Below are 9,351 nucleotides of genomic sequence, written 5' to 3'. Positions count from 1 at the left end.
CAAAATTCAACAGTGCCCTATGGGGCAGGGAGCCCCCTTTCCCCAACTTCTTCCTCTAACAGCTACACACCAGACCAGCTGGTTATCAGTGGAGGCCCCGCTGCTCCTCATGGGAATGCTGGTGGAAGACGAAGGTGATGGCAGTGGAAGCAGCATCCCAGGCAGCCTGGAGTACCTCATCCTTGAGCCCCCGCTTATCAGTGCTGTGGTTCCACTGAGCCAGGTCTGAGGTGCAGTCAGAACCATCAGGGGGTGGCCAGACCTGGTAGTTGTTGACACAGCGGCGGCAGCGCAACCTGCGGGCAGAGGACAGAGCTGTGGTTACTGTAGATCCATCCCATCTCCATGCTGTGTAGGGTGTTCAGAGGTAATGGCCAGCAGGGGCACTCCACCCACCTGTCATGTGTGTCACTGAGGCTAGCCTCATCCAGGGTAAACAGCTCCTTCAACTCGCCTAGAGAGAAGTGCCGCTCCACATCCTGCTCCTCATCCACCACACAGCTGCTCAGTGCCTTCTTGTGGCTCTGACGCTGAAAGATCTTCTCCTCAATGGTTCCTGCCTGGGGGGGGGGGTAGGGGTGGAAGCCAGGGGTAAGTCACCTCCAAACATAGGGGGCAGGAAAACCCAGGAGTTGAAACTATAGCCACCCAAGAGAAGGGGAGATGAATGAGAAGAGTCTTGCAGCAATACCTCTGTTCACCTAAGCCAGTGGTCCGCAACCTTTCTGGCACCAGGGACTGGTGGTTTCGTGGAAGACAATTTTTATACAGACTGGTGACGGGTGGGTGGGTGGGTGGGGGGAATGGCTCAGGTGGTAACACGAGCAATGGGGAGCCCCAGATGAAGCTTTGCTGGCTTGCTGCTCACCTCCTGCTGTGTGGCCCAGTTCCTAACAGGCTGTGGACCAGTTCCAGTCCCCAGCCCAAGGGTTGGGGACCCCTGATCTAAGCCCATTTTCCAAGTCTATCTTTTGGAAATATGACTTGTGCATGTCTCCCCACCCAGGATATTTTCTGTACCAATGAAGGATTCCAGGGCCTCACTAAATTTCTTCAGGGTGGGCTGAGGTTTGTCTGCAGCAACAGATCTCCACACCAAGTCCAAATCTCACTCACTCAAGTAAATGTCATTTGGGTATCCTATGCCAGGCCCTGTGCTAATGCCAGGATACAAAGAAGAATCCAATATGATCCTTATTCTTAAACTCATAGACTACTGGGGGAGAGAAAGATGTATAATTGGTACAATGATAGAAATCTGTATAGGATACCCAGGGACCCACAAGAGGGATGGTGGAATGCAATAATGTTGAAAAGCTTGAAAGTAAGGATTATCCTTGAGCTGAATCTTGAAAAATGAACAGATGGTTTACAAGGAAAGAGAGAAGGCATTCCACATATAAGAACAAAATCAATAAGCCTGGCCTACTAGAGGACTATGAGGAGTTTGGCCTGTCTAGAGGATGGTAGGAGTATAGTACATAAGAGCTGGGACTGAGAAAGCCCCATACTGGAGAAACTTGGATGCCAGGCTAAAGAGCTTGGCCTTGTCTTGGAAGTGGAAAGCAAAGTTAGAATTTTTGGAAAGCTCATTCCGGAAGTAGTTGTGAAGAATGGGCTCTGATAAGACCAAAGGTAAAGAATTAGGAAGTCAGATGACTGTGATTTTAGTATGGGATGGAGAGGAAGGTTAGATTAAGGAAATTTTGAGAAGGTAAAATCAATGGTATAATTAGAATCTGGTTAGGAAACAAAGAACAGTCCAGTAGGATGATACCCAGATTTGGGTTGGGTGGATAACAGAGCCATTAAATGACAAAATTCAGAAGGGGATACTCGTAAGACATTTAAGTAGAAATATACAGTAGGTGATGGAAATATGGGTCTAGAACTCAGGTAAGAGATCTGGGCTAAAGTTAATTAGAGACTTGTCAATATAATGAGTGCATATAATCACAGCGGTAGGAAAACCAGAGTGGAGTTTCCAAAAAGAAAAGAATTTTAAGATTTGTAGCCAACAGTGTCAGATATACAAAGAAGAAAAATCAAGAGTCTCTTGTTTTAGCAATTAGGAAGCCAGTACATCGAAAGCAGGTTCAGTGGCCTAACTGGTGAGATGAGTGAATAGGAGATGAGATGAAGTAAATCTGTAGGCTTTGGGAAAATCTGACAGTGAATGAATGAAAAGTAACCCAAGGTAGTGACAGAGGGTTGAGAAACTTGTTTTTAAGGTGAGAGCTACTTGACAATGTTTACAGACTTCGGGGAAATAAAGGAGAAACTGATCAACCAAGAAAGGAAAGGATAGGAAAGGGGTCTAGAGCAGAGCTGGAATGATAAGCCTCGAACAGAGAGGAAGGAAATGATTTTCCTTTGAGAATGGAAGGGAAGAGCAGGTGTAAAGACTGACAGAAGAGAGGAAGTTAGGCAAGAGAATTCAAGCTTGGTAGCCTACATTTTCTCTGTGAAGTAGAAGAGAAAGTCTCTCCAGAAAGAAGGAAAGACAGGGCCAAGTAGGAAGCTTGAGGAAAGTGGTGAAGGCTTGAAGTAGCTGGTGAAGGAAATGAGATATGGCCCCGCTCAAAATGGACAATGAATCTGTGGTAGCGCCAATCCGTAAATGCAAGCTGTATCTGGCGCAGAAGCTGAAGCTGAGAACAGCTATAAGGATCCACATGGAGTAGGTATTAGGGGAAGAGTGGCTGAAAGGATGCACGATGAGGATCAGGCTGAATAGAAAGGGAAGCCAGACTGGGAGGAGCTGTGGCGGGAGTAACTAGGGACATTAGGTTGAAACAGATATAGGAGGTATGAGAAAGCTGGAAGGACAGGAAATGAGAGTAGAATGATAGGTATTAAAGTTCTGGGTACTGTGTAGTTTTGGTACTGTTACAAGTTCCATACTGTGGCCTTTGGAATAATGCGTGTAAAAAAATGAGGGGGAGGACTTCCCTGGTGGCACAGTGGTTAAGAATCCGCCTGCCAATGCAGGGGACAATGCAGGGTTTGAGCCCTGGTCTGGGAAGATCCCACATGCCACGGAGCAGCTAAGCCCGTGCTCCACAGCTACTGAGCCTGCGCTCTAGAGCTCGAGAGCCACAACTACTGAGTCCGCATGCCTAGAGCCTAGCTCCGAAACAAGAGAAACCACTGCAATAAGCCTGTGCACCACAACAAAGAGCAGGCCCCACTCACAGCCAACTACAGAAAGCCCGCAAGCAGCAATGAAGACCCAACAACGAAGACCCAATGCAGCCAAAAATAAATAAATAAATTTATTATTTTTTTTTAAAAAAAGGGACTTCCCTGGTGGCGCAGTGGTTGGGAATCTGCCTGCCAATGCAGGGGACACGGGTTTGAGCCTTGGTCCGGGAAGATCCCACATGCTGCGGAGCAACTAAGCCCGTGCGCCACAATTACTGAGCCTGCGCTCTAGAGCCCGGGAGCCACGACTACTGAGCCCGCGTGCCACAACTACTGAAGCCCACGCACCTAGAGCTTGTGCTCCGCAACAAGAGAAGCCACTGCAATAAGAAACCCGTGCAACACAACGAAGAGTAACCCCCGCTCGCCCCAAATAGAGAAAGCCCGCATGCAGCAACAAAGACCCAAGGCAGCCAAAAATAAATAAATAATAAATAAATAAAATAAAAAATGAGGGGGAGTTAAAGAGGTCATTAGAGATGAAGTCAAGGAAACGTGAAGGCCAGAGTGCTGGAAAATTGCATGGTCCTTGAAGTCAGCCAGGATGATAGCTGGATTTGGGGAAGAAATGAAGACTGAACTGGTGTCCAAAGTTATTGATGAATTAGATAAACAGCAGAAGGTAGATGACTGTAGCAAGGAAAAGAGGGTAGTCCAGACAACATGAGCTTCAAAAGAGGTACTATAGGATGGATGTTCTGACTGATCAGAGAACTTGGAGAATGCCAATACCACTTCTTAGCCCCGTGGGACATGGAGTGTGAGAAGACTACAAGGCAAGCTGTACAGAAGAAATCAGGTGTAAGAGAAAGCAAGTGTCCTGTGAAAAGGATGAGGCCACAGGGGAGTTTGTTAACTACTGCACAGGCATCCAGAGGGCATAGTAAGAAGGATCTGAGGAACACGGTGGTGAGAGAGGGAGAGAAAAGAAGAATAAAGAGCTCCAGGCTAAGCCCATAGCCTGGCCACTGTTACGGGCAGAGGGGCCAAAGAGAGGCAATGAGAAACAACCCAAGGTGGTCCTGAAAGTCTTATTCCATGACCCACACCTACGCTGACCATTATCACCGTCCTTACAGAGAGCAGGCGATAGATATAACAGGTCTTCTTTTGACCGTCACGCCAGACCCGGGCCATGGCTTGTTCATCATTGGCTGGGTTCCAGTCAGGGTCAAACATGACCAGTCGGTTAGCCCCAATGAGATTGAGGCCACAGCCCCCAGCTTTGCTGCTCAGCATGAAGACAAAGTCAGGACTCTGTAAAGAGAAGAAGGAGAAAAAGAACCACTTACAGCCCAAACTAAGAATCTTGCTCAGCCCAGCCAACTGTTCTCTCATGTGCAGACCAATTGTGAGGACCACCAGTTTGCCTACCAGCCGGTTTACCAGCCCACAAGGTCAGTTCCCAGTACAGCCATCACCAACCTATCAGCCTAACCCTACCACACCCACCAGAAAAAAAAAAGTCAAGAGAGACCTAAAGCAGAGCCCCTTTGTAGATTCTCTGTCAACCCTTAGTTCTGATGTTATTGCATTAGTGGTGTGGGGACAGGAGCTGTGCACTTACGGACGGATTGTTGAAGCGCTCCACAACCTTGGCTCGCTTCTTAATGGACATTGTGCCATCCAAGCGAACATATAAGTACCTGAAGGGGAATCCAAAGATCAAATCAAGAAGGAAGCAGAACCCCCTTGGAGCCAGAGCTACTGAAGGGACTGAACCAACCATGCTGGAAGGCTGTTCATATACAGCCTGAAACCCTAAACTCCCAAAGGGAGTGGCAGGGAGCTAAGGGCTAGGACTGTCCTGTGGAGTATGTGAAGGACAAAGGACTATTCTGCTTGGAGATGGAGGTATGGCCATTGCAGCAATAAGGGCACAGACATCTTCTGGAAAGTCCCTCCTGCACCCACATCTTCGTCCATATCCACCAATCAGAACACCTACTTTTCCTAGGGGTACAGTAGGAGAGGTACCCCTTTGACAGCTCTTCCCTACCTTCGGGCCCGGCAGAGTTTCTCAAAGAGGTCCAATGTCTGAGTGTAATTGGACACCAGCACTACTTTGTCACTGCTGCGACTTCGGGTCACCGCCAGAATGTAATCAAGGACCAGCATCTTACCTGGGGAGATCAACAACCATCAGCACCCAATGGGCCATCCCAATGGCCCAGGATTCTTACTCTAGATATCCTGCCGTGAGACAGAATAGATCTAGCACAAAGAGACAACCTCCCACCCCTCTTCCCAGAGGAGCCCAAAGACTGGTAGGAAAGGACTCACCTGACAGCTGAGGCTCTAGAGCCTTGGAGCTATACCCAGGGGGAAATATGTCCAAGGTACCTTCAAAGCCATCCTCTTCCTCCACACACTTGTCATAGATTAGAGCTGGATCTGAAAAAAACCCCAAAATGCCAGCTACATTGCTTTCAGAAGTTTCCACTTCAATGCTCATTAGAACGCCCTCTAGAACCCTACCCAGACCTTCCTCAGCACCAGATTTGCTTGTTTCCAAATCCCAGTGTGCAGTCAGTGCCACCTGGGATCATGAGTGGACAATTTTGCTCACTAGTGTGTTCTGCCAACAAGAGGCGAGCTATACCAGACAGGGCAAAGTTTGTTATTTTTCCCCCTGTCCAATATTTTATATGCATGTGTGTGTGCACACACTCTCATGCACAGTCCTATATATTCCAAGCATCAAGCATGGGTCAGGCAAAGGATAAGCTAAATTTTCCAAAGCAAAAGGTCTGGTTTAGAGTATACAATACATGAGCTTATGCCTTGTGGAGGCATAGAATTACATGTGGCCTCTATGAGGACTATGGACAAGTTTTAGTGAAGGTGGTTGAACTACCTTCCTTGCTCACTCTCACAGAGGACCCCAGCACATGGATCCAACTCACGATTACATAGTTTCTTTAGTGAAGTGATGGAAGAAAGGGAAGACACACTCATCTGGCCCTCACGCAACTCTTCTGCTGGCTTGGCCTGTCTCAAAAACCTCTTGTATAATTCAGTCTGAAGGGGTGTCAGCCTGAAAAAGAAAAAAAAAAAGGAGCTGGGTCAGCAGGAAATGTTGGACCACACTTCTGCCCTCTAAGGACACACTGAGAGCCCAGCTATACCTCAGGGACTGAGCTTTTACCCACTCACTCCACACCCCTCAGTTGAGTTCAGTACCTACAACAAACCACCTGCTCGATCTTCACAGGCAGATATTTAGAAAGGATATCAGATGTCCTCCGTATCAGGCACCTGGGAGAACAAGATAAAAAGACAAGGGGCTGATAAAACTGCCACGCTAATACCAGAATAAAAGCTACCACCCAAAGGACCAAGAGTGATTTTCTTTTCTAGTAGCAAATGTCAGAAACCCATCGGCCCTATGGCAAAGATATCTATACCAAGGTCTCAGTCAGGGGAACAGAGACCCTTTCAAACAGTTTAGTGCAGACGGACAACTCTCTCTTCCCCTTCAAAAGGTCAGCTGCCTTTCAAGAGAAGGCAGAGGTCTACTAAGCCTGGTGCTCTGACAGGGGAAGTAAGCCGTAAACCACTGAGCCCTAATGGGAGTTTCAGCTTGCATTTGCCCAAATGCCAGCTGCCACATAGCCCAAGGTTCAATGAAAGTATGCCCATACTACCTGGCAGACCAGGAAGGACAGGATCAGGCACCTAGCAGCAGCTCCTAAGAGCACACTAACTCTCCTTCCTGCCATCTTAACCTGAGAGGGAGGTGCCTGTTGGCAAAAGCAAGACTCTTCAGGAAGCAAATCATCAAGTACACATAACTACAACAGAGGACTCCAGAATGTACCTGCCCCTTGAGCTATGTGGCCCCCCTGGAGAGAGCCTTGTCAGCCTGGGAGCCATACCAATCCTTCAGATCTACTACCTGTCACAGAAAGCTATGGGACGTGGGAAGGGACGCCTGGTGCTTTAGGGGTGAGACTGACTGAGAGGAAACTTCTGAAGTACTAACAATGCTCCAAGGGATATTCTGCTCAGAAAGTCTAGCAACAGAAAAAAGCTTCCTCAGCAGGATGCTAAGCGGCACCAAACCAGACCACAGGGCCCAAGGTCAGGGAGAAAGCAGGGAAGCAGCCTGCAAGACCCCTTCATTTATTCAGTGACTACTGTCAGGGCACAATCCCACTCTCTTAGGAGAATCCCAGACCTCAAGGCCAAGGCCACAAAGGATTGGCTTTGGATGGCTAAGGAGGCAATTCTGATAACCTAATGTGGGGGGACCCAAAGGGAGGTACTACTGTCTAGCCCACCCCCCCATTACCTATTCACAATGCTGATGAGCTCCCGCAGTCGCTCCTCTCCTAGATGCCTATCTTCCTCACTGGCAGCTGCATCTCGACCCTTCAAAATTGGCAATTCAAAATGCTTCTTGAACTCCTGGGCAGTTCCTAAGCACAGGAGAAAAGGCATTAAAGAATATAGAAAAGTAATGACTTTCCCACTGCTAGTAACAGCAGACTACTTTGTCACAGACCAACCTTTTATTGAGAACAACAAAGCTGAACAAATTATAGGCAATTTCTGTTTGAATGGATCAGAGAGCTACCAAAGCAGCAAAGACTTGATAAGGCCAAATAATAAGATAGCAAGTAGATCAAAACCCAAATATATAACTAATTACATTAAATGTAAATGGACCAAATAATCCAATTGTCAGACTGGATTTTTTTTTTTAATAGCCCACCTATATACTGCTTATAAGAGATGAAGTAGCATGTACAATGAAGTACAAGACAGTCCTCAACTGGGACTTCCCTGGTGGTCCAGTGGTTAAGACTCCACGCTTCCACTGCAGAGGACACAGGGTGGGGAACTAAGATCCCATATGCCATGCAGCACAGCCAAAACAACAAAAAACAAACAAACAAAAAAACAGTCCTCAACTTATTATGATGGTTTGACTTATGAATTTTCGACTTTATGATTGTGTGGAAGCAATATGCATTCAGTAGAAACTATACTTCAAATTTCTAATTTTGATCTTTTCCCAGGCTAGCAATATGAAATACCCTACTCTCTCTTGATGATATTGGGCAGCAACAGCGAGCTACAGCTCCCAGTCAGCCACGTGATCATGAGGGTTAACAACCGATATACTTATAACCATTCTATGCCCATACAATCATTCTGTTTTTCACTTACAGTACAGTATTCAATAAATTACATGAGATATTCAGCACTTTATTATAAAATAGAATTTGTGTGAAATGCTTTTACCCAACTGTAGGCTAATTTAAGTGTTCTGAGCACATTTAAGGTAGGCTAGGCTAAGTTATGATGTTTGACATTAAATGCTTTTTTTCCTTAAAGGTGTATAATTATTTTATATGCCACATACCACTTTATGATTTTTTTTTTGTTTGGGGTGCTATGCCAGAATCTTAGTTCCCCGACAAGGGATCAAACCTGCACCCCTGCAGTAGAAGCGTGGAGTTTTAACCACTGGACCACCAGGGAAGTCCCTTAAATGCATTTTTGACTTAAAATATTTTCAACTTACAATGGGTTTAGTGGCTCAGAAGCCCATCATAAGTTGAGGAAGATCTGTACTGATACATGCTACAATACGGATGAAACTTCAAAACATTATGCTAAGTATAAGAAGCCAATCACAAAAGGTCCCATATTATATGATTCCATTTATAGAAAATATTCAGAACAGGCAAGTCCATAGAGACAGAAAGCAGATTGGTAGTTGATAGGGGTTGGGGGTAAGTGAGGATAGGGAGCAACTGTTTAATGAGTATAGGGTTTTGTTTTGGCCAGGAATTTAAAAGGTCAGGTACCTCACAAAAGAGGATCTCCAAATGGCCAATGAACATATTAAAAGGTGTTCAACTTTTTTTTTTAAACAATCTTTTTTTTTTTTTTTTAATATTATTTATTTGGCTGCGCCAGATCTTAGCTGTGGCATGCAGGATCTTCGTTGCCACGTGCAGGGTCTTTAGTTGCGGCATGTGGACTCTTAGCTGCTGCACATATGTGGGATCTAGTTCCCTGACCAGGGATCGAACCCAGGCCCCCTGCACTCACTGGGAGCGCAGAGTCTTAAACACTGGACCACCAGGGAAGGCCCAAAGGTGTTTGAGTTTTATTCAACATTAAATAAATGCA

General features: G+C 46.3%; 1 protein-coding gene across 5 annotated transcripts in view; it reads right to left on the bottom strand.

The window, feature by feature from the left end:
• RAD54L (RAD54 like) overlaps positions 1-9,351 on the bottom strand; it is a 32,088-nt gene that overhangs the window by 5,785 nt on the left and 16,952 nt on the right. For 4 of the 5 annotated variants that reach the window (XM_082611925.1, XM_082611927.1, XM_082611929.1 and 1 more), the window contains 9 exons: positions 7,499-7,625; positions 6,388-6,462; positions 6,111-6,241; positions 5,488-5,598; positions 5,204-5,327; positions 4,772-4,850; positions 4,282-4,461; positions 397-560; positions 63-296 (listed from right to left, as the gene is read on the bottom strand). In XM_082611925.1, the coding sequence (XP_082468051.1) occupies positions 86-296; positions 397-560; positions 4,282-4,461; positions 4,772-4,850; positions 5,204-5,327; positions 5,488-5,598; positions 6,111-6,241; positions 6,388-6,462; positions 7,499-7,625 (1,202 nt within the window). In that variant the 3' untranslated portion in view covers positions 63-85. Of the gene's footprint in view, positions 1-62; positions 297-396; positions 561-4,281; positions 4,462-4,771; positions 4,851-5,203; positions 5,328-5,487; positions 5,599-6,110; positions 6,242-6,387; positions 6,463-7,498; positions 7,626-9,351 lie in introns of those variants that run through there. The other variant, XM_082611926.1, reaches the window with a different exon arrangement.

Source organism: Mesoplodon mirus (genome assembly GCF_964341445.2).
Source record: "Mesoplodon mirus genome assembly, chromosome: 3".
In the NCBI taxonomy this organism is placed as follows: Eukaryota; Metazoa; Chordata; class Mammalia; order Artiodactyla; family Ziphiidae; genus Mesoplodon; species Mesoplodon mirus.
Note: the sequence above shows the minus strand (reverse complement) of the source record. Positions and strands in the feature narration are given on the sequence as shown.